Genomic DNA, 25,018 nt, shown 5'->3' on the forward strand with positions numbered 1-25,018 from the left:
GCTCTGTGGGCAGCAGGAGACCACAAGGAGCAAGGAAGAGCTGCACTTTCAGAAAGGCTTCTCCCTCCACAGCATTATGGAAAGTGGCTGGGGAAGGAGGGGAGGAAGGTTATAAAGTAGGTGCAGATCTGAACCAGATTCAGAGTCATGGGCACAGAGAAGGGGAGGAGAGAGGTGAGTGTGGTAGGCACAGGTTCCTGCTGAACTCAGAGGAACTCCAGAATTCCTCTGGATGGATACAGCCAGAAGAGAATATTTCTCAATCTTCAAGGACTCCTTTTTCACTATTATCCTTTTCTATTGTGTGCCTTCTTTCCTATCAATCTTACCATGGTCCAGGAGTTACTAAAGCTCTCTCTGAGAGCTACATGAGCCAACTATGACAAGTGGAATTGTAAAATCTATAGTTCAGCCATAGTTAGATCATTACAATTTTAAATGTTCTAAAGTTTGAGGCTGGAAAGATGCCTGGCAGAAAAGGAGCTGGGGGTGTTGGTTGAGAGCCAGCTGAGCATGAGCCAGTATGTGCCCTGGTGGCCAAGAAAACCAGTGGGATCCTGGCCTGGGTCAGCAGTGGTGTGGCCAGCAGGACCAGGGCAGTGTTCCCTCCCTGTGCCAGGCACTGGTAGGGTCACATCTCAGTGAACATCTCTGTGCTCATTTTTGGTCCCATCACTGCAGAAAGGACATTGAGGGGCTGGGGCATGTCCAGAGAAGGGCAACAGAGTTGGGGAAGAGTCTGGAGTACTCATCCCATGAGGAGCAGCTGGGGATGTACAGCCTGGAGAAAAGGAGGCTCAAGGGGGACCTTCTCAGTCTCTGCAACTCCCTGACAGGAGGATGTAGCCAGATCAGGCTCTTCTCCCAGGTAACACGGTCAGGATGAGAGGAAATGGCCTCAGGTTGCACCAGGGGAGGTTTAGATTGGGTATTAGGAAAAACTTCTTCATGGAAAGGTTTGTCAGGCGTTGGAACAGGCTGCCCAGGGAAGTGGTTGAATCACCATCCCTGGAGATATTTAAAAGACATGTGGATGTGGCCCTTAGGGACATGGTTTAGAGGGACTTGGCAGTGTTAGGTTTGTAGTTGGACTCAATGATCCTATGATTCTGTGAAATAGAGCTTCTTTCTCTTCTACTGAGTGTCTGTTCCATAGTCAAGCAGATGCCCCTCTTGGGAAGCTTTCACATATGTTCAATTTAAAGGCTTTCATTTTTTATCTCAGTTTTTTTATGTATTAATCCCTTTATACCCTTAAAATACCCCACTTTTCTGAAGTTCCAGCTCTCCCCATTTACCTCTCGAAGGAAATACGTGATCCCTTTCCATACCAAAGTTTTTAAATCAAGCCCAAGCAATAAACCACAGCATTCTTTATTCAGGAGTACAGAACAGGGATATGTCCATGTTGGTCTCCCAGCAGAAATTGCAGTATTCAGGAGGAATTGGCAGTAAAAGTTTAGTCCAGGTGCTGGTAGCAGCTTAGGGGCAGCAGTGAAATATTCTCTCTGGGCTGCTGAAACTCTCAGTGGAATTAGGATTGGTTTGTCTGTGCTGTTGGAGCTCGATTGGTACCAGCCTGTAAAATAAACCAGTTTTCATAAGTGTGTGCTACCCCACAGTCCCCCTTTCTCTCATTCTGTGGAAGAGTTAAGTCTTCCTTGGTCTCAAAGCTGTCATCTCTGATTATGTTCACCTGTTGCTGAGATGTGGGATGCAGCAATAACCACCAATTCAGAGCTTTGTCACTGACAGGTAAAACAATGGGCCTGCACATCGTCACAGGTCAGAAATGTGAGTTACTGATGCAGCTGTGGACACAAGCCTCATTTCTTCATTTCCCAGCCAGGGCTTTTGTCTGTGTTGTGTGGAGTCTCTCCAGTGTTTCAGGAGGCAGGTGGCCTGCAAATGTTCCTTTTGCAAAGCATCCTGCTTACAACAGATTCCCTGGGCCTGAAGTGAAATCCGTGAAAATTTTTGCATGGAAATTCTCATGAAAATAGCCAGAGCTGAAAATACCAAAAAAAAAACCACCAACACATACTTTTTTATTTTTATTGTCAGGAAATTCCAGTTTTAAGACCTCTGGTTATTTTTGGCCTAACTGCAGTTGAAGGCAATAGGTAGTAAAGTCTCCAGTGCCTGTCACAGAGGGAAATTCTCTGCCAGTAACCTTTTACTTCATGTTGGTTTTATTGTGGGTTCTTCAGTTTTAGTTTGGTGTTTGGGTTTTTTTGGGGGTTATTTTTTGGGGGGGGGGATTTGTTTTGGTTTTTTGTTAGGTTATTTTTTATTTGAGAAAAGCAGAGTGTTCCTTGACTATGCACTCCTCTGAGTGGGTTTCTGTTTTTCAATCTCGAGGGGTTTTCTCTGACTGGACCCAAGGAGAAGGGTTTCTTCTATGAGGTTTTTTTTATCCAAATAAAGTTTGGATAAAAATTTTACTTTACTTTCACTGAACCCTTCTAAATAAACTCTAAACAGAGTTCCTGTCTTTCCATAACATCAGCACTGTTAATAAAATAGGTGACACTGTTAATACAGGTAGGTTAAGAAATGGTGAGCATGAGATGGAGGGTTAATGGAGAATCTACAAAACACATTGAAAATAGTCTCTAATATTTATGCCAGGTTTGTGTCCATGGGATGAGTTCTTTGGAGTTTGGTCTGTCTGCCTCTGGCAGGAAAGAGGGTTCAGAGTGGACACTTGCTAAATTAGACCTCAATGATGATAACAAAATTCAGAATTAGTCAAAGTGAAGACTTTGCATCTTAATAATTTCAAGTCACCCTTGAGATTCACCTGTCTCAAGGGTCCTGCAGCCATAGTTCAGGCCTCCCAAAAAACACAAAACATGCTGAAAAATCACAAGAACTCGAAAATTAGTGTTTTGCTCCTCTTTACCCAAGATTTGAGTGTATTTGCACAGAGTTCTTCAGAATCACAGGCGTTAAGGGTTGTTATTCAGTAACAAAAAACCCCCTGTGTTTTAAAGTAGTGACTTCAAGGTCAAGATCATGTTCAAGGTCCTCCAGAAACATCCCAAATATCACAAGATGAGCAATAAAACCCTGTCAGCTGGCAGTGGTAGCTCTCAGATGGTGTTTGTGCTAGCCAGTGGGTTGGGCTGTTTTTCCCTGGCTGTTGAGGGTTAATACCAGCTGAAATTCTAATGAAACCTGGAGTGTTAATTAAAGTCCCCACATTAAGGAGATCTGGGGAAAGCAAGCGCCTTAATCCCTGTAGTATCCCAGAGACAAAGTTGTTGCTGCCTTCCTACACAGGTACCTCATGGACCATTCATCTGGGCATCAGACAAATCAGTTGGGATAGCAGAAGACTCCCTAAAACAAAGGACAGAGTTATCTCTGCCTTGTGTTTCCCTTTAAATACCAGCAAGTATTATAGGAAACCCTGAATGCATCTGAGATAAACTGCAGAGACCTACTTTTTAGGATTGCACTTGCTTTTGGGTGGGTTTATCCACCATCTGCTGCGCTTTCAAGGCTACTGAAAAATAAGTCCAGTCTTTCCCTGTTCGAAGTTTATGGTCTAAGTTTTCCTGGTTAGGCTCAACAGAACAAATTCTTATATAACTCCTAGAAATGCCCAAGGTCCACCTCCCACAAGTTTGATCACTCCCAGAATTCTGCAGCAGTGAAGGCCGTTGGGGAGCAGATATGATGTGCAAATACGACGTGTCTGGGTAAACGCAAGAGTCAGTTCGTACAGCCAGAGTTCAGAGAGATTTCTTTCATTCATCCACGGGAGAAGGAGAAGGCCTCATTATAATTGTTCAAGCCTGACTGGATTACATCACTTTCCCCCTCATTTCACTCCCTCCCCACTCGCCTCCCTCCTTTTATTTACACCCCTTGTTCGGCAGCGCTGTGGAGTGGGGGCTGCCCTAATGATGGATGCTGATCGCTTCATTCCCCACTGCCCCCCCAGCGCCTCCCCCAGGGCTTTGAAGTGTGCTCAGGTCTCAGGCTCCAGTTCAGAGGTCACTTTGTTTATTTATGCAAAGCTGGCTCATCTGTGAAATGGGGCTTTCAAGGCCTCTGACATCAAAGACTCCAAAGCTGGTCCCATCAAGTCAGAGCAGGGACGGGCCTTGCATTATAAAAAATTGAAGCAACTTTGTGAATCATAGCAAAATATGATGGCTAGATTTTTGCTTCAAAAATTGGGCTGTTGTTTTGACTTGTGGTTGGATGCTCAGCACATGGTATTGGCCTGAAAACCAGTCATACCCTTTTGGCTAAAACATGCAGCCTTCATGGAGAGCCTGTGGGTAAATGTGATCCTGACTCAGTAACGATCTAAATATTTCTCATCAGTTGCTCTCAGAGCTGGATTGTTATGCAGAATTTTCCATGTGCTTTAATTTTTAAGAGGGAATGGAACAATTCTGCCATGGTAATAAACAGTAACCATATCCCACTGATGTGGCAGTCTTTGACCCATAGGCTCCTCAGTGGGCTTTCTCAGCTAATGGAGTTACATACAGAAATCCCTTTCCTGCAGAAATCCAGCCTGCTTTGGGACACCACACTCTTCCCCAGCACCACCAGCATCTCAGTCCTGTGGCATCTCAGACCTAAAAGCCAGCTTGGAATGAGATCCTGAGGCCAGGGAGAGGCAATGGCTGGAGAACAGCTGAGGATGATGCCGCTGGGGTGACATTTCTGAAGAGTGGGCTGATGCCTCTGTCCATCCTGGCCCTGCTTTGCATGGCCATGTGCAATATTTGGAGGGGAAGGGCCTACACGAGTTTGTCCCGTGTCTCCAAGTCTGTCACCTGACACGATATTGGAGCCTTGCCCTTCAGGTTTCTCGACCAGCCAGCATGCTCTGCCACACCATGGAGCCAAATTGTACATTAAGGACACCTAAATCATGTGTATGTTTTCTTAGCATCAGATACTCGTGACATAAAATTAGTCAGTGATTGCTTTTCAGGGCAGGTTTTCCACATCATATTCCAACTGGCTGCTATCCTTAGCGTGTGATCCTGTCCAAGAAGTCCAGTGCAGGATGACCTTCCAATATAGGTCACAGAAAAGGGAGCTTGTAGGATACTTCAGCAGTTCATCCTTCTTAGCACTGCCTCTCATGGTAATCTGCTGGCAGCAAACTTGGCAGTGCTGCATAGCTGGTCCCTGCTGCCCCTTGACTGCAGGCTGATTTTTCTGTATGTGCTTATCAGCCCGAGCTGCCCACCTCTGTGGGGAGCTGACAAGAGCATGAATAAGCAATCGGCTTATTAGGTCATTTCTTGAATATAGCTAAGACTCGTGACCTCTGCTGCTAACTCACCATTTTGTATGCTGCTCCTGTATGTCTGGATGTGTCTTCTTTCTCCAGGTCCTCTCTCTGTCTAACAATACTGCCAGGCCAGTTGTGCTTGTGACTGTTGGAGTGAAATGCAAACAGCAGGTCTTCAGATCTGACACTATGAACCAGGCTTCAGACTGTAGGTTTGGGCTGAACCAGATGCTTGTGAACTTTCAGGAAATTTTGCTTTGCTTTCAGCATCACAGACCCCTGTAAAATACCACAGAAGTGTTTCTCTACCCCTGGAAACCACTTGATATTAAAATTGAAAATAGAAGAGAGTTCTTTAAAGGAGGGAGAAATAAACTCCATGCAGCCACAGAACTGACTTTGGTTGAGGCAGGTGGAAGTCAAATATTGATGATGCCTGAATTAGACATCAGGGTATTCCTCAGACATCCTCAGGGTATTCCTGAGTTATCTCTCTCCCCAGGTAAGAAAGCAGCTCTTTTTTGTTCTTTGCAGCCACAGGTCAGAGCTTAAGACACTCACCCAAAGTGCAAGAGGGGAGATTCAAGATCCCTCTCTGAATGCAGCAGAAGAGATACCTGACCCTGTGTCATTCACATCACAGATTAGCACTTTATCATTATATCTCTGGCCACTCTACTGCCTCACTCATGCTTTTTAAGTTCAACTGGAGACTGAGTGGCTTCAGAGAATCTCCCCCAAATAAGCTCCATCCAGTTTCTGGCTGTCATGAATCAGCTCCCTTTGGTACAGCTGTCAAGTGTGAGTTTGTTCAGATACAGGGAATGTAGGAGCCTAGTTCACTGCCCATTGCAGCTGGAAGGGTCTGATGTAACATCCCTCACCCCATGAGCAGCTCTGGGGATGGGAAGGAGCAGTTTTGATCTACAAGAGTTTCCATGTTTATGGCATTTCCCCGCCTCAAGACTTCTGCTATTGTTGTTAATGTTACCTCGTTCCCAACACACGAGAAGCAAGTTCCAGTGGAGCTAAACCAATGTGCCTAAATGCTTGCAGTTATTTATTCAGTTTGTTCCTCCACCAAACCATCTATTCCATCAGCTCAGCATGGTGGCATAAGTTAGCCTGACCTCTTCCCCCAAAAATGGTTTTTTCTGGGTTTGGTAGGTGACTCCACAGGCTTGCGATTTGTCGGGATAACAACTGAGGATGCATCTTCAAAGGATCAAATGGATTCAGAACAATTTTCCTCACATCAAAAGCTTGGCAGCAAGTCAAGGGGTGTGGAGTCCACAGTCAGTGGCTGTGTGTCAGCAGGAGGAGGGCACAGGGGCTGACGTTCTGTAACATGAGGCAGTGGGCAAGGGAGATACCCTGCTCTTTGTACATCAAACTCAGCAGGATTAAGGTATAATTGGCAGAACATTGCCACTTAAATCTCATAACCACTTTTATGATATTCAGCAGTTAACAATGGACAGGAATCCCCCTTCTCTGACCACAGTTTTTCCTCTCCATTACAACACATTTTTCTAAATGTGCTGAGGGATTTACTACGTTCTCTTGTCAGACAGCATCCAAGAGCTCATTTGTGACACTGTGGATATTTATGGGTAAAACTGCACAAGTGCCAGGAGATAGTCAGTTTGGTATTTTGACTAAAAGGAGACAATGTCATATGCAAGCCATCATCTATAATGTGTATTTCAAGCCATCATCTATAATGTGTATTTTTGTATTCCCTGCATTTGGTTTGCCAAGATTGTAAAAATAAACTTGCAAAGTGCGGCTCAGGAGGCGCTGGCACTCCTCTGTAGCACAGGCTGCAGGCAGAGCACTGGCACTCAAGCTCTGTGTGAGATTGGGTGTTTCCTGAGTGGGCCCTGTTTCACCCTGCTGCCCATGGTTTGGGCTGGGAGGTGGCTGGGGCACCCAGGAGAGGCTCCAGGTGTCCAAGAGAGGGTGGCAGGATGTGGGATGGGGCAGTCAGCTGGAGGAGCTGCTGAGGTTTGAGCACAGCACTGCTGCCCACAAAGGTTTTTTTTGCCCTTGAAGTGACAGCTGTACATAGCTGTACGTGTACATTTCCAGGAGAAACTGTGCTGAAGTAGCCAAAAGGAGAAGAGAAAAATCTCTCAGGGTCAAGGGGGGACAAACTCATGTAGAATTGCAGCCTCTATGCCTAAGGGACAGGGCTAATGAGCATCTGTTGGCATATAATGAATGCCCTGTTGCTGAAGAGATGGGATGATCTTCCAAAATAGCAGAACCTGGGGTGAGGATTGGGTTAAAGACACATTCTTCTCCCTCAAACACTTCACACAAGTTTACACACTAAATGCTGTTTTAAGCACAATCCAACTTGTAAAACAACTATAAAGAGAAGTTTTACTATTTGTACCTTTTGGGGGGAGCATGCTTATATATTAGTTGAGATCAGTTTTTCCTCTCTGTTGCAGAGATTACAGAAATAATTGCCCTGTCTTTTGCTCACAAGACCCTTTTCTTATGAGTTTCAGGAGCTGGGCATTTGGAGGGATTCCTTCCTTAAATAGGATTTATTTATTAAATTCCTTAGATATTTCCACTTCTCTTTATTTATTTGGGGTTTTTACACTATTGTAATCCTCACTGAGGCAAACTTTTTCCCAGCCTTCACCTGACCTATCTCTGAAAATCAGTGCAGTAGAGGTCAAGCTGGAGGAGGAAAAACTTTCACATCTGGGTGCTGCAGATGTGTGAGGCCACCAGCATCACCCAGGCTGCAGAAGGAGGCTCAGGGCACTCTCCTGCCCCCTTGGCCTTCCTGGAGACCTCACAGGTGGCCTTATCACTGTGACAATTTGAGGTGGGGGCTGCTGGAGAGATGGGGGGTTTACCTTGTAGGGATTTCTATTTCTCCAGGGTAGAGCTGAGATTTTGGTGCTGCTGTGTGGTAGTGATACAGACAACAAGAGTGATGAAGGACAAAGTGGTGTGTTGATACAGGTGGATGGGTGGTCTTAATTAAAAAGAAATACTCACAAGCAGCTTTTCAAATCAATATTGTTTTTGCCAGCCATAAATGTGCATTCAGTATCCCCTGAGAGCTCATTTTATCCCAGACCTGTTTGTTTTTCTGATTTTGCATGGAAGCTGAAGGGTGAATTAGTGGCCACAATCATGCTGCTTATGCTCTCTATGACTGAGATCACATAGGTCTTCCCCCACCTCCTAGGTTTAATTGTCTTCAATTTTGATTTATGCCATATTTTTGCATAGATGGTACCACAGATCAGCTCCTCCTAGGGAGCAGCAACCTGTAAACATAGACAGAGGGGCTTTTGTCAGCTATCAATGGCAACATTGATTAAACTCCTATGGATTTGGTAGCCTGCTGAAAGGCCCATCAAGCAGTAAACTAAATTGTTCACTAAACTGGCCAGGCTGTAGGTGCCAGGATGTGGATGCCTACTGTATGTTGAGTTTGCTTCAGCTGCATGGTGTCTCCAGCAGGAAATGCAAACTCCTGTTGTCATCCCACTGTACTGCAGGAGACCTTATAACATCTTCCCTTTCCTTTCCTGCACAGATGATGCCAGCTCAGGAAAGGACAGCCAGGTGCCTGAAGGCTCCAATGGAGAGTATGAAGACCATTCTGGGAAGCAGTGGGGTAAGGAGCAGTGTGTGTTTTGTGGTTTTCCTCAGCCCTTGGCTCAGTGCTGTTCACGTGGCACATTTCTCAGTTGCTGAAGGAGAGGAAAGGCAGAGCAACCAGAGGGAGTTCTCCCTACATATGGTCAAATAATAAACAGAGTGTCAGCTGAATGTGTTGGTGTGAATGGATCCCATCCAAGGGTCCTGCAAAATGCAGCCTGTGGTTGGCCCTAGGGTCCCCTGCCATTTACCCCAGCATGGTTCTCCCTTGTATTTGTTTTTCTGGGCAGCGACTTTTCTTTTGCATGTGCAGCTATTACAGCTTTCATAGACTCCTTATAAAAAGCATATTGACTTTTACAGCAGTATTTCCAAAAGTCTTCAGTGCCAACATAGCATTGCTCCCACTGAGGGCAAATGGGAGGTCTGACTTCACTTCAGGAGAATTAGCATTAAGCCAAGATGAGTATTTTTTAAGATCACCCTTTCTTTCAGACACCTGCCTGAGCTTCTCCAAGCCATGCACTGTTCAGGAATAAGATTTTGTAGCTGTTGCAGAGCTTTAGGGAACTAAAATCTCACTCAGAACAGTCTCTGAATCACTGCAAAACTTGCAGGCCCAGTTTGGTCCAAGCACTCCTTGAAGGACAATAAGTTGTCAGGCTGATGCCAAACAGCTTTTGGCCATTCCTGACAGGAGTGTGATGTGAGTTATGAGCCCAGTGGATGAAGCACAGCATTTCATTTTGCTCGTGCACTGCATCCCTCTCTTCAATTCTATAATACAGAGATGGCTTTGTACCACATTTGTGGCCAGGGAGAACCTCTCAGTAGTGGTAGGGGTGGAACCTGACTTTTGCTGTGTGAGTCCACACCACTTAAGCTGGGGCCAGCTTTCTTTAGCAGCTGGCAAACAGGGATGTGGCGTGCTGTGGTGTAGTCCAGGCTACACTTGATTTACATATTTATCTCAGGCTGAGCTTGCTTGGGGAGAGAAAGGTAACCTCTCCTCATTCTGGAGGGGGATGACAACATTGCAGGCTGGAGGAAGGGTGTCTTAGATAAACTACAGGTCAGGAGTACTTCAGGAGGGGTTCAGCAGTTCATAGAAAGCTGCCATCTCTCCACTTTTAATTGCCATTGTGCTCCTGGTAGAGCTGCTGGAAGACAAATCAATACAACAATACAACAATAATGTTACGAAGAAAAGATATAGCCCTACTAAAATTATTAGGCATTGACAATCTTGTGTCAGATTGTGTCTTACTCAGAGTGTTCCTGAACCTCTGCTTTTTCTTCTTTTCATCCTTCCTGTCACCTCTCCTCTCCCCAAGTAGAGAAATGCCTGGGGCCAGCCACCCACCCACCTGAGCCCATCCAGCACTGCTCACCAGTGAATTGCTGGTGAGAGTTGGTGTGCAGGGAGGGTCAGTGTGTGTCTGCAGGATGATGGGTGAAGGAACAGTTGGTGTTTTCACAGTCCTGGGCCCTTGGACAAGTGTGAGAGGAGAAGCATGGTGGAAAAAAAACCACTCCACTTTACTTTCCATCTACCATCTACCATGGTATTTCTGGGGAGGACAGGGAACTGATGTGGGGAAAGATAGAGACCTCCATCCCTGTCTTCCCACAACTGAATGAGCTCTTAACCAGAAGACTTGGAAGTATTTCAATCCATAGTCCCATTGTGACCCATTTTGCAATTATCATGAAAGCTGGAAGTGATAGTGACTGTCACTAGGTGGGGATAATGGTGGTGCATCACAGCAGACAACATTTTTCAGATAATCCCTTCACTTTGTGTGAGCAGTGTCTGACAGGAGCCTCAGGGACTGATCCATTCCTCTCAAGGTGTCCCACTGAATTCCTTCGTAGGTCTTTGTGCTGACAGGCTTCCATTGCATTTAATTTTCATTAGCTTTGAATAAATCTTCATGGTAAACAGCATTTCAGCCAGGAACCCATTCACAACACTGTCTCTTTGTCCCCATCCACTTGTGTTTTCCCTTGCTCTTGAGTGGGACATAATTTATACTGTACAAATGTGTGGTTCATGTTTATGAAGCAAATGCCAAGTGATGTGGAGGAGAACAAGCATGTGAATAACACAGAGGCACTTTGTAATTGCCTTTGCTGGCACTCCAACAAGCAAAACTTCTGTAAATGGAACAGATTTGGGGACAGACATTTAGCATCAACTCAAAAGAGATCTTTTCTTCCTGTCTCTCACAGTGCTGCTTCTCCTCTTTCTCCATTGTGCTTGCTGGGTCTCTTTTTCTCTCTAATGTGTATGTCCTCTCTCTCTTTCTCCTTTTTTTGTTAACTGGCTTTTCTAAACTTGTCCAATTCAGGCTTTTGTCAAGGAAACATTCAGGACAGTGTAAATGGGATCTGGTTTCAGCATATTGCACACAGCCTGGAGTAGCTTTTGAGACCACATAATCACTTAACCTTTTTTAAACAGAAAGAGAAAGAAAGAAAGAAAGGCTGAAAGGTCCAAAAAGGAGTAGCTTTACCTGTAGTTTAGTATGTATTTGGGCAACCATGTGCTGGGAGTGAATGCAGAACTCCAGACAGACTTATGGGAGCCACAGTGGGAAGAAAAACAGAAAGGGTAAAGACCTGCTTTTTTTGGGTGGAAAGGGTTTCTGTCTTAAAATTCCCTTACTGAGCAGAGGTGCCAGCAAGTCCTTCTGAGAGTTCAGAGTCACTAAGGTGACTTTTCAATCTGCTGGGGGAGTGTGACTGTCCAATGTGCTCTTTGGTATGTCAGTCCCAGCTCAGGAATCCTGTCCATGAGGATCTCCCCTCTACTTAGACCTGGAGTTCCAGGTCTCAGAGTAAATTACTGCCATATTACAGAGTAGCTGTTCAGACCCATTGCATGGCTGGTTCCTGACCTCTCCGTGAGCCTTGCAGACATTTGCTCCATTTCCACAGCGACAGCCCTTAGCAGCACGTCTCCCTCGGCTCAGGCTAAAATTTGGGATGTCGCTGCCTGCAGCGTGCAGCTCTGACAGGGCTCATTGTCAGGGAGGGGGTTGTGTCTGCTGTGAGGGGCCTCCTGCAGCAGACCCCAAAGACCCCAGGACCTGTGGAGGGGGTTAGTATGTCACACTTGCTGCTCAGCTGTCACGGCAAAGACTTCCAGGGCCGGAGTTACTCCGGTTCATTGGATTACACATGAAAGCCTCTGCATGGAGAGCAAAGCATTTCTGAGCAGGAGTTTGAAATAACATGAAATGGCTGGGACCCAAAATGACAGCCAAGGGGGGCAAGAGAAGGCTGTGGAGACAGATGGTTCCCCCTACGGAAAAGCGCTGTGCGGAGAGGGGTGTGCTGAAGGGTGTCCTCTTCCAGAGGGAGGGATGCTGGCCAAGGCTGCAGGGGGGTGAGGGCTGAGGGGTGTGCTCACAAACCTCAGAGGGCAATGGCTGCCATTCCCCAGTGCTTGGAGATGGGAAGCTCAGACCAGCCTCTTCCATTCAGGAAAGCTCCACTGTAATGCACATCCCAGAGCTTCTGGCCCTCAGCCCTGGGCAGCAGGGCTGGCTGTCAAGTAGGAAGTTCCACTAGGCCATCCTGTAGCTGGCCAGGGAATCCCTAGAAATGCTTAAAAAGCATGTAGATGTGCTGCTTAGGGGCATTGTTTAGTGGTAGAGCTGGCAGTGTTAGATTAATGGTTGAACTCAATAATCTTAGAGGTTTTTTTTAACAGTTCTTTGATGAGCTTAGTCAGAAGTGCCCCTGGACTGGCATAGTTAAAGTAACTGTGAGAAATTTGTTGTTTCTTTTAAATTCTTAATTGAATTTCAGATTTTGTCAGATAAGGGCCTTGCATTTCTCTAAGTTTCTTGTCTCTTCACTCTTAGAAATACTGGTGATTTCTTTGCTAAGACAAGATGACCCACGCTTCTATCCACCAGCAGCTCTTGCTTCAGATTCTCTAGTTTTGGGATGGACTGGCATGGGGTATCCTCTAATAGCAAGCTCATAAAGTTTTATTGTGCCTTTCCATTTCTTTGTTCACTTCTCTGGACCATTCAACATGAATGTTTTGTAAATTGGAGCTGAATGAATTGCATACATTTAAGTTGAGACCAATGTACAAAAGTCTGTCACACTTCTAAGACTTTCCTATGCATGTAAAAGATGCTGACTCTTCTTATTCCCTATAAAGCCACTGAGAACTAAGAGGCAAAACATCTTCAGGAAATGAAGCTTCATGTGACAAGCAAAAAATTGAGAAAATGGTCAGCGTGACAGGAATCTGAGTTTTTTCCTTTGGTCTTGGCCAAGGAGTTTGTGGAATATGGTAACAATTACTGTGCGATTATGGGGCCGCATTTTGCCTTCAGCTGCAATAGCGTGATTTTGGTATTATTTTGTGAGATGGTCTGGTGCAATTGCCTTCCAGACACAGAAATTCTGGGACTGTGCTATGCAGAAGGTTAATGCAGTGGCCAGAGCAGTCCAGTTGACATTCAAATCCACTGGGCTGGGTGGTGAATCCCTTCTAAGGAAAACAGTTCGAGCTGATTACGCTGGTATGTATGGGGCTGCCTCTCAAGCAAACCTGGCCACAAAACTTAACAACAGTGTCCTTCTCTGCTCGTGTCCTGTGCTCACCTGAGTCCATTCTGATGCCTTTTGCAGCCCGGCCCAGGTTCACTCAGCCTGCCAAGATGAGACGCAGAGTGATCGCCCGCCCCGTCGGCAGCTCCATCCGCCTCAAGTGCGTGGCCAGCGGCAACCCCCGGCCTGACATCACGTGGCTGAAGGACAACAAGCCCCTCACTCCCCAGGAGATTGGGGAGAGCAAGAAGAAGAAGTGGACGTTGAACCTGAAGAACCTGAAGCCAGAGGACAGCGGGAAGTACACCTGCAGGGTGTTTAACAAAGTTGGAGAAATCAACGCGACGTACAAAGTCGAAGTGATCCGTAAGTGCGGCTCTGGGAGGGAGAGCAGAGAGGGGCCTTTGAGAAAGGGGCTGGTTCAGTCATGACACTGTGGGGTGGCAAGGGAGCAGAGCCTGGTCCGTGCTCTCACACCTCCTTGGCAGATACTGATGTCTGGACATGGAAATGGGGAAGTGCTAAAAACATTAGAAAAAACACTGCTGGACCTCTAGAACGAACCTGAAACCTGGGCAAGACAGAGTAGCAAGAAGACAATTGAGGAGCTGAAATGAGGAAAGGTACTTGGGAAACAATCATCTCCACAGGCACCTGCATGGTGAAAGTCATGCCCAGTTCAGTCTTCCACAAGAGAATCAATTAAAGGACAGACAGAGAACTAACAGAGAAAGTCCTTTCAAGTACCATGGCCGAGGGAGGGAAATATCTAGGATAGCCCAGATTAGTATGTCAGAATGGGTGAAACCAGTCAATTTTAAATATAATCAAGAAATTTCCCAAGGGAAACTTGAAAAACAAGAAATCTTATGATTAGTGTGACTAGCCAGACAAGGCTTTAGGGCCAGATTCTAAAAAAATGTTTGGCCATTTGAAGGTCCAGGCAGGTAGAAATGAATTACTAAAAAATAACCTCAAACCTTAAAAACATCCACTAGGATCCTGTCTGTATCTTTAGATGCCTACATAGCTTTAAAGATTCAATCCTCAGGAGATGAGCCATGGGGGATTACTCTGCATTGTGGTGAGGTAAATTGCTCTTCTTACTATCTAGCTATTCTGAGTCTTGCTCTCTAATCTTTTGTTTCCCCTATTATAGCTGAGGATAATTATACTCAAATCCTTCCTAAGTTTACCAGAGAAGAGCTCTTATTCTTAAATCATTGTGCTTTGCCTGTGACATCATCATAAGTTGTCATGGAAATGATTACAGAGTAGCCAACTCAAGAAAGAGAGGATGAGCTGAGTGGAGGGAAGATTGAATAGCCTTCATTAATGAGGAGCAGGGGCATGGAGGGCTGTTTCCAGCCACTTGGAAAGCATGTTGTTTGTCTGTGCATACATTTTAGCATGAGAAAGTTTATCACAGTGTGAAAGATTGTTCTTAAAGGTAAAGATCTGTTCTCTGATAAGTCCTTTCCCTAGAATCACAGGAATTGAAAGCACATGTGGGAAGCTCTGTTGGGCTCTGAAGGCACAAACCTGCTGGACATCTGGGATTGATAAAGATGCAGCTGTGCGGAGACAGTAAAAACACGTGTTTACACTAAAACCAGGAGCAGAGGCAGGGAAATGAATCAAGCCCCATCCTAATGGCAGCTGTGGCATTTTCACTTCATCAAAACCAGACAGCACCAGGAACAAACCCCTTTCTGTGTCCCTGTTTATCTTGGTTTTTATCAACTTAAAGATGTATGTAACCTTTGTTTTCATTAGCTTTTGCTGGCTAGGAGTGAAAACAGTAACCAAAGCTGGAACCAGAGTCAAGGAGATAAGGGCATTAAGCAGTTTTCAGACATCTTTCTATTTTTAACATCATTCTGTGGAGCATTACAGGTTTTATTCAATTTCCTCCTTTTTTTCCCCTCCCCTGAGCCTCCACTCCTAAGACCTGCTTATCTGAGTCTCAGTCTCCCCGGCTGTGATTGTTGCTCACAGTCCAAAGGCAAAGCCTACAGAGACTACTGTGGTATTTTTGTTTCCTAAGCACATCTTTAGAGCCCTCAATATTGAAAGTATCCCGAGTTTTTGAAAGAGGGTCCATTGTTCCTTCCTTTCACTCCAAAGCCAGTGCTGGTGGGAGCTGTTTTGTTACAAGCTCAATCCAACAGTGTTTGCCATCAAAAGGAGTTGGTGATTGCCAGCAGTTACCACCCACTGTGATACCATAATTTCTCCTGTGCCTCAGATAGAGGTTTGCATTACCTCCTTGTCTGGAAACTGTGACTGATTTATCTGATCCTAACACTAAAAAAGATCCAAACATTGCTCAGAATGAGGCATACATTTTTCCTTTCACTTTATGTGGTGTTGACACAACCTTAGACTTACGATCAGGCTGGAAAGGATGGTCTGGTGAACCTCTTCCAAAATATGAGGGTTCAGAGGGAAACCTTCCTTTTCTCCAGGTCTGATGCAGGTAGAAAAGCAACTTCTTTGTTTGTTATAAACAGGAAGATTCAGGTTGAGCATGAGAACAGACTTGCTAAAGCCTCAGATGATGGAGGAGATGTTTGGAGAGCATCTACCATTGGAGGCTTTGGCAAGAGGCTGGCAAAATGCGCATCAGGAGTTTGCAGAAATCTCAGCCTGCCTTGGGGCAGGGATCTGGACTAGACTATGATTTTCCATCCCTCCTACACCTTTCCCCTACATTTCTGCAACTCAAGATACTGAGACCAGCAAACCCTTTGCCCATGGAGCTTCCCTGTGTTTCTGTGCAGAGAGGACGAGGTCCAAGCCCATCCTGACGGGGACTCACCCCGTCAACACCACGGTGGACTACGGCGGCACCACGTCCTTCCAGTGCAAGGTGCGCAGCGACGTCAAACCCGTCATCCAGTGGCTGAAGAGGGTGGAGTACGGCACGGAGAGCAAGTACAACTCCACCATCGACGTCGGCGGGCAGAAGTTCGTCGTGCTGCCCACCGGGGAGGTCTGGTCCCGCCCGGACGGTTCCTACCTGAACAAACTGATGATTACTCGAGCCAAGGAGGAGGATGCAGGGATGTACATTTGCCTCGGGGCTAACACCATGGGCTACAGCTTCCGGAGTGCTTTCCTCACAGTCCTGCCGGGTGAGTGGTGACGTTTGCCCCTCTGTTGTCAGTGTCAGGGTGTGGCAATGTTCCTCACTCGGGGCTCACCAAATGTGGTGGTGGTGGTGGTGTTTGCAGGGGTCCCAGGATGAGGGGAGAGATGAGAATCTTGACTCCATGTTCCAGAAGGCTGTTTTATTATTTTATGATATGTATTATATTAAAAGAAAATGATATATTAAAACTATACTAAAAGAATAGAAGAAAGGATTTCATCGGAAAGCTAGCAAGAAATAGAAAAGAATGGAATGATAATAAAATCCTGTGACTGACCAAAGAGTCCAAGACAGCTGGACTGTGATTGGCCATTAATTAAAAACAATCACATGAGACCAATCAAAGATGCACCTGTTGCATTCCACAGCGGCAGATGATTATTGTTTACATTTCATTTCTGAGGCCTCTCAGCTTCTCAGGAGAAAAGATCCTAATGAAAAGATTTTTCATAAAATATGTCTGTGACATCATGGTATTTATTCATTCAACTGCTGTTGCCCATTGGCTCCCTGGCCCTCTGTGATGCTGTGCTGATTGAGGCTAGCCCAGTTCTGATAGGAATGAATAGGGGACTAAATCAGCCCTGATTTAAATCAGTTCCTGCTGAAATCCTGTTGATGATATTTCCTTTTCTCCCTTTGGGGGGAAAAACCACAGAATCACAGAATGGGTCAGGTTGGAAGGGACCACAGTTGGTCATCTGGTCCAACCTCCCTGCTCAAGCAGAGACAATCCAGAGCATGTGGCACAGGATTGTGTCAGGGTGGTTCTGGAATATCTCCAGTGAGGGAGACTCCACACCCTCTCTGGGCAATCTGTTCAGTGCTCAGTCACTGCACATAAAAGGAGTTCTTCCTCATGTTCAGGTGAAACTTCCTGGGCATCACGTTTTGCCCCTTCTTTGTCTCCTATTCCTCAGCATCATGAAGCAGAGCCTGGTCCATGCTCTGACACCTCCTTGCAGATACTTACAGACATTTTTGAGGCCCCTCTCAGTCATCCAGGTGACATAAATTGAATTATCTACTCCTGTATGAAAGAGGAGCAAGCTGGGAAAAGATACTGCAGTTGCAGACACTAAATCTTCAGTGATCGGCTGCAGGATGGGAGAGGAGAACTGAATAACAACACAGTTTTCAACCTCATTCCCTAAAATTCCTCCTTTCTCCTGCCCTTATTTATATTGCTTTTACTGCTAAAAGGAAACAATGATCCAGGCCCATAAAATGAGGGAAGAATAAAAACTGTCAGGGTCACAAAGAAATGAAATGAATGAGTGTGAACAACAGAATGATTGATTAGTTAAATTTTTAACCAGTGGTTCCCTGGGGCCCCTGTACACATCTGCTGCCTTCCCTCCCCAGACCTCAGAGCTGGTGGCCACATCAGCTGAGGCTGTATCATTTGTGTTTGAGACACACCATCCTTGCCTGGTCAGTTGCTCCTTTGTCTGCTGACTGTGCAGTTCTACCCTGATAAACATTTTGGATTTAGGACTACACTCTAACTGAAAGGCCTGTAAATACCAAGGAAAAAGCAAAAAAGCAGCATGGGTGGGATATAACTCAAAGGCTCTGGGAGTTTCTGACCTATGAGAGTCTGATCCAGCTCCCACTGAAATCAGGGGGAGACTTTCCATGGATTTAAAAGGGACTGTAGTGAGGCCTTGTGCCAGAACCAGAGCCTGCAGGGCTGTTGATATTGGCAGTGATGGAAGAAGAGAACCCAGCTTGCCCTAAGATGCAAAGATGTGGTTTTAAAGCCATGATTTCAAGAAGACCATTTTGCTTGTAAGTCTATGAGATTTGACATTGACAGCTCTGAGGAACATGGATGAATATCAAAACACTTTCTTTTCAGCCCAGCATAGGATTTCTGCCAACCTGCATGAAGACTTCTGTTTTCTGTGGTCAGCTGATAGGTCAGCTTTCTGATCTTGTCATGTTTTTAACAGGGGGCTGGACCAGACTCGCCTTCCAGCCTAAATTATCCTGTAATTTCCAGAGTTGGTGAATCAAAATTTCATCTATTAAGGTCAAAGTATAGGTCCTCCCAACTTCAAAGAGACCACATGGCATGTATTTAACATTTCAAGCTACCCATAGGATTATTTGTCAAGGAGAGAAAAAGGCATTAGTGTGTTAAAGAAGTTTAGCTTGAAAGTTAAGTGATAGATGGTTGAATATAACATATTGAATTATTAAGACAGCCCGTGGTTTTGGAAGTTTTCTGGGTGTCTCCCTGCAAGCTGAATTTTGTGCCTGGGTATGTTTCAAGGCATTGGATAGCTATCCAGACAAGGATTTTCACCACTAGAATCCTACCCCAGGACTGCTTTTGGGTCTATAAATCAGGAGATCAGGCTGAGAAGCTGGAGTGGCTATCCAGGGATAGCCACTGACTGCCAACTGCAGAGAGATAAAGGAGGAGGTAGTTGTGAAAGATGATGTCTAAATCATCTTATCTCCTCCAGTAGCTGAATTTACTGCCCTTGAAAAGCTAGTAGCAGCTCCAAAGAGACTGGTGGAGGTAGAGCCTGTTTGGGGTAGGAAGCTGGGGACACACTTCAACGCTGAATGAACTTTCAGTTCTCCATGGCTTGGGAACAAAGGAGGGGCCACCAGCTCCCCTACATTTTCCCCATCCTTCAGCCTTCCTCCCAAGCCAACACCTCCAAAACCCCACATTCATTCTCCCTGCCACGGTGGAGCACTGCTGGGTAGATCCATGATTGCTAGACAGGATTTCTAGGGAGTGTCTGAAGCCCTTGCAGGCAGAGGTGGGTGGGCAGCGTGCTGTGGCTCTGTGCAACCTGATTGTGCCTCCTGGGCTGGTGACAGCGAGGTTTTACTGACATGTCCTGTGTTGTGTCCTTCAGTCTGGGCAGCAAAGCTCATTCCATCACAGAGTGAGAGCGTTAGGAAACTCTCTCAGGCTGGCTCTAGTGTGCATCCATTAAAGCTTGGATAAGAGAGTTATAAAATCCCCCAAAGACTCCCCTCCTGACCCCTAAACCAGAGAAAATGAGTTGCTTCTCCTTCCAGGAGCACTGAAAAGCAGAGCAGTTACCAAACATCATGTGCTGGCTTGATTTCTCCCTTGTTACTTGGTCTGGCAGAGTTGCCAGACAGCCTGTCCAGCAGCCAGCCCAAGTGTGACATGTGTTTTGAATCCACTTTGCCTGCGTTTAATTAACTCTTTCCGTCCCTCCCCAGATCCCAAGCCTCCCAGCGCACCTGTGCCCCCCTCCTCTGCCAGCAGCCTGCCCTGGCCCGTCATCATTGGCATCCCTGCCGGGGCTGTCTTCATCTTTGGGACCATCCTGCTGTGGCTGTGCCAGTCCAAGAAGAAGCCCTGCTCGCCGCCCGCCGCCGCCCCCGCGCACCGCCCGCAGCCCCGCGACCGCGCCTGCGTCCCCCAGCTCCCCGACAAGGACTGCATCTCCTCCATCAACTACGAGGAATACGTGGCCCAGCAGCAGCATTTACTGTCCCAGGGGCCCGGCCTGGCCCCTGCCATGGCGCCCAAAATGTACCCAAAGATTTACACGGACATCCACACCCACACCCACTCGCACGTGGAAGGCAAAGTGCACCAGCACCAGCACATCCAGTACCAGTGCTAAGGGCTGGCCCCGTGTACAGCGGCTCCTTTGGGCTTTTTTCCTCGTGGTACCTCAGCAGAGACTGCTCCAAGTCAGCTCAGCACTGCCAGCAACAGGCAAAGCAGACAGAAAAGGTTATATATGTAATTTTAAATATATATATATACATATATATATAATTGTATATGCGTGTGTGTATGTGTGTGTATATATATATGTGTATATATCTATATCTATCTATATAAATATATATATAATAGAGAAAGACACAGAGAGAAAAGAGATTTTTTTTTTTTTAATTATTGCAATCAGGATGTAGCCGAGGAATAATGAAGGAACTCCAATTCACAGCAGAGAGGCAGCTGTCTCCAGCAGCAGAGCCTTCCTGGATGTTTTAATCAAAGTGGCAACAAGTGAGATGGGACACAGGGATGTGAACCACCAGCTCCTTCCTTGTCTTGCTGAAGGGAGCAGGTAGAGCAAGAGGTGTGTGTGGTACTTTTCTGGCTGGGCCTGGATGCCTGCTGGGCATCACTTCTTTTGGTGGGAATCCCCCAGACCTCTCCTGCTCTGAGTGACTCAAACTCTAACTTACTTGAGGTTTAGTGCCAAAGCACCAGGATACATAACCCATTCATCTCTTCCAGGGAAAGAAAATAACACAAGAGGGTCTGAAAAAAACAATTTCTGTCCACAAGGTGAAATGCCACGTGCTTCTCAGTCTTGGTCAGCACAATCAGCCAACCAAGCTGGTTGGGTCAGTTTCTGCAAGGTGAAGGCATCTTGTTTCCCATGGGATGTTCTGCAGATCAGCTCCGCTCCCCTGGTCCTAGGACTCAGTGCCACTGCCAGGAAAAAGGAAAGAAGGAAAAATGAACATTGTACAGAACACCTTTATATTTATATTTAAGAAATAATAATAATTAATAATAATAATTGAACTGCTGATGGTGAAGAAAGCAAAACACACTGTCCTTCTCTGATGGCTTAGAGTGACAAGCTACTGGATTTTCTGCATCAATGCAAAATACGTGAGAGCATTAGAAAAAATAGTAAGAAGCAAAGAGAGTGAAATAATCTTGTAGGAAAAAATTGCATTTGAGAAATATCCACCTAGGTAGTGTGTGGTTGTCCCCTCCCCTCAGATATCACTTCATAAGTGATAAAACATTGCAGTTCAAACAGAAAAACAGAAAGAAGAGAAAATAAATAAGGACCATATTAAATACCTATATGGACTGGGAATGAATCCAATTGCAAAATATAAAACCTTTGTAATTCTATATAGAGTTTAAACAGAAGTCATGTATATTTAATTTATTTTGTTAAACAAAAAAAAAAATGTATGATATTTTCCTCGAAACAGGCATTTCTATATGTATTTTTGATCAAAGAAAATAAAGATTTTTTTTTTTCAGGTTCTGTAGATGCCATGCTCAGAACACACTTGATGTAGCTTGTGACCAACTGTGCTACTCCTAACCTGGAGGCCACCTGTCTCTATGCCTTTTCACACTAGCCAGGTGTCATCTCCTGTCACCTCAGGTGCTGCTGGTGCCATCCTGTCCATCAGGAACTGATCTTTTCCACTCTCTGTATTCTGACTGTGAGGGTCTGAAGTGCCCAGATCACTTCTCATGGACCCCAGCCATCTTCAGCAGCAGAGTTCTTCTCTCACAGGGAAAGCTGTTTCACTGTGCATTTCTGGGGGGGTGTGGGGAGGATGATTCATTAGGTTTTTTAAGCCCAGACCTGCAGTGGTTTGTTGGTTTGGGTTTTTTTAAAGAAGATTTTGTAAATCAAAGCATAATAATTTGTGAGGCTGTAACAAGAACTTTGGCCTCAGGGTGCTTGGAAGGGGAAATCATGAAATGATGGTGAAATGCTTAATTTGTAACTGCAGCTGCTTTAGGAGCCAGTGGAGGGTGAGCTGGGCACAGTGAGGAGAGAACACAGGAGCTGCTCCCCTTCAGCGGGGCTTGAACCTCTTCTGCTGCACACCACAGAGAGGCACCCAGCTCCTCAGGGGCCAACATTTTCTTTGGAGAAGGAAGGTTCAGCAATGATGAAACTGTTTCTCTTCTTTTCATTTAGAGTTTGATGGTTTAAAAAAAAAAAAAAAAGGAAGAAGAAAATTTGACACATGCTAATTTTTAAGTTTGGAATCACTTCCTTCTCAAGCCTATTCCATGAAAGAGATCCTCACCAAACCAGCTGCTCCATTTAAAACTGAAACACTTTATTTAATCTGAAACAAAGCTGTGCTTTAGGCTTTGCTTTTCTCTGAAGATTTGGGGAGGTATTTGCTCTGTGTTGACCCGCAGTGATTTTTTCTGGTGGTTTGTTTGAATCACCAGCAAACCAAACAGTTCCCTGTTTGCTCAGCCGTGCTGCTGTGAGATGGGGCCCTGATTTTCAGTGAAACACTGAATCAGCTCCTGCTTTCTTCACCAATGCACTCTGCTCCAAAAAGTCCTTTTCTTGCCTTAGGAGGAGGTTATCCATGTAATAGCCCCTAGAGGAAGACCATCCCTCATGGTGGTGCTCCTGTAGAGGTTGTAATAAAGCAACCCATTGATAACTAGTATTCTTCAGCAGGAGGGTTCAACACAAATTTATGAAATCCCTAAAATTCAGATTAAGGATATCTTTATATGAATCCTCTCAGCTTCAGGGGGAACTGAGAAGAGTTTAAGTGTGAGCATTGATATAAGGCACGGATATAAGGCATGATTTAGGCAGGAGTTCTTAATGGCTGAAATATAGTGAGTTGTTTCATTTTAAAAAATAAATTTAAAAGCCTTTATACACTAAGGGCATTGCCTTTATTTCAAGGAGACAGTAAGTGCATGTTTCCATGAGAGGTACTAAAGTCTACATCTCTTTTCTTGTGCCTGTGGGAAGCTACTTACTACACCGTGGCATATCCCAAACTCCTGCACATTCCAGCAGCATCAGGGGCATGGCCAAGGGCAGGATTCCCCTGGTAGCCCATGGCCCTTCTCTGCTCTCTGGGCCACTGTTGTAGCAAGGAGACACTTCTGACCCATGTCCTGTGAGCAGCACTGACACCAGCTTCAGAGGTGGGGTGAGCACTGGGTTTGTGGGGTTCAGCCCTAAGCAAACCCTGAGAGATTTCCTAATGGCACCAGTTCAAGTGGCAGCTCTGTCCCTGAGCCTCAGAGAGGGGTTGGTGGGTTAAGAGAAGCACTCCTGCATTTCCCATGCAGCACAGAATCCCAGGCTGTGTGTAGCACTCTCCTCCAGTGCCTCCTGCCCTTTGTGACCCAGCTCCCTAGTGCTGCATCACACAGGCAAAAACCTCACATTTTGTCAGATGGCTCAAGTGGAAGGAGTGGCTTCTTCCTGCCCTGCAAAGATAAATCTCTAGTGCTGCTGACAGAGCTCTCCAAAGGCAAATGTTGCATTAAACTACCCTGTGTGGGCAATGCATCAGCCCAGGGCAGCTGCAGCTCTCGGCTGTGGCACTGGGAATGCAGTTCTGGTTTTGGGTGCACCATGAGAGATGCTATAAAGGTCTTGATTTGCAGAAAGAACGGGGATTTCATCCTGCCTTGGCTGTCTGCTCCATCTTGCCCACCAGAAATGGTGTGAGATTTCCCCCCAGGGAAATACCATCACATGCCCTGTTTAGGAGGGGCTGTGTTTGTTGTCTGGGCCTTGCACTGGCTTGCTGTGCCTGGGTGGATTTCACATTTTTTAGGAATTATTTTTCCTTCACAAGGTACCTCTAAGACCTTTTCTGAGTCACTCTGTCCCAAGCCCTACTGCATGCCATTGAATTTTAGGGCTTGATTGTGCCTTGCATAGATTGCCAAGTCTTCCACTGTTTAAATAAATTCAACAAGGTCACACTTGTGTATGAATATGTTTTTTATTCAGTGTGGAAAAGATTTGGATGCATCTTCATTCTTAAATAGAGGGTGTTCAAAGAAAACCATTGTCTTCTTTGTGGTAACTGACCCTATGTTGAACACAGAAGATTTTTCATTTTATGTATTTGTATGCATATAGGCATATAGATGTACATGTGATACAGAAGGCATTTGTACTTTTAAAACCATGGAGCTTCAAAGATCAAAGGAATTTTAGGCTTAAAACTCACTATCTTTGTTAATTTTATTTGCATTACAGATCAAACATGGCTTTACCTACCAGTTTGTGCGTGGCCTTTTTTAACTTTGTGTGGACAATCTCTCTGTGGTCGGCCCCTTTCGAACTGGAAACTTATCAGACATTGAAGATAAAAAGTGTTCTGTGGTTTTCATTTGGTGACAAATACAATAAGTGAACACATCAAAGGAGACAGAATGGCACAGTGTGTCTGTGGCTTTGTAATAAAAGTTGCAGGAAAAAAAGGAATAAAAGCCTGGAGTTGTGTTAAAATGTTTTAGAGTTCTGTGTTTTGAAGGGAAGTGTGGCTCTGTGTGGGTGTGTGTGTGTTAGCACACGTCAGGAGTGTGTGCTGGCAGGGCAAAAAGAGAATATTGCAAAGTTACTTCTGTGCCACAGCTTCGTCTGATATTTTGTGTGGGTTCTGAGAATCAAGCAGAGGCATAATTTTATTAATGATTTGGGAAAGGTTTCTGATTTTTAGTGAAAAAGGGCAGTTTTTAATCTGCACCTCCAGACCCAAATGCTACAACTGCACTAGGAGCCAAATTTTATTTAGCAAGATGGAATTTTGGAGTACCTGGAGTGGACCAGGGATTTCAAGGTCAAGCTCAGCGCCTCCACCTCTTTTGAGGCAAACCTGTG

At 45.4% G+C, this 25,018-nt stretch overlaps 1 protein-coding gene across 6 annotated transcripts in view; it reads left to right on the top strand.

Moving 5' to 3' along the window:
* The window catches only part of FGFRL1 (fibroblast growth factor receptor like 1), a 171,607-nt gene extending 146,998 nt beyond the window's left edge, over window positions 1-24,609 (top strand). For 5 of the 6 annotated variants that reach the window (XM_084204404.1, XM_084204402.1, XM_084204405.1 and 2 more), the window contains 4 exons: window positions 8,841-8,921; window positions 13,562-13,846; window positions 16,264-16,617; window positions 19,851-24,608. In XM_084204404.1, coding sequence (XP_084060530.1) covers window positions 8,841-8,921; window positions 13,562-13,846; window positions 16,264-16,617; window positions 19,851-20,260 — 1,130 coding nt within the window. In that variant the 3' untranslated portion in view covers window positions 20,261-24,608. Of the gene's footprint in view, window positions 1-8,840; window positions 8,922-13,561; window positions 13,847-16,263; window positions 16,618-19,850 lie in introns of all 6 variants that reach the window. The other variant, XM_084204406.1, reaches the window with a different exon arrangement.
* Window positions 24,610-25,018: the final 409 nt, after the last annotated feature.

The sequence above is a fragment of the Fringilla coelebs genome (genome assembly GCF_963513975.1).
Source record: "Fringilla coelebs genome assembly, chromosome: 4".
Taxonomy (NCBI): Eukaryota; Metazoa; Chordata; class Aves; order Passeriformes; family Fringillidae; genus Fringilla; species Fringilla coelebs.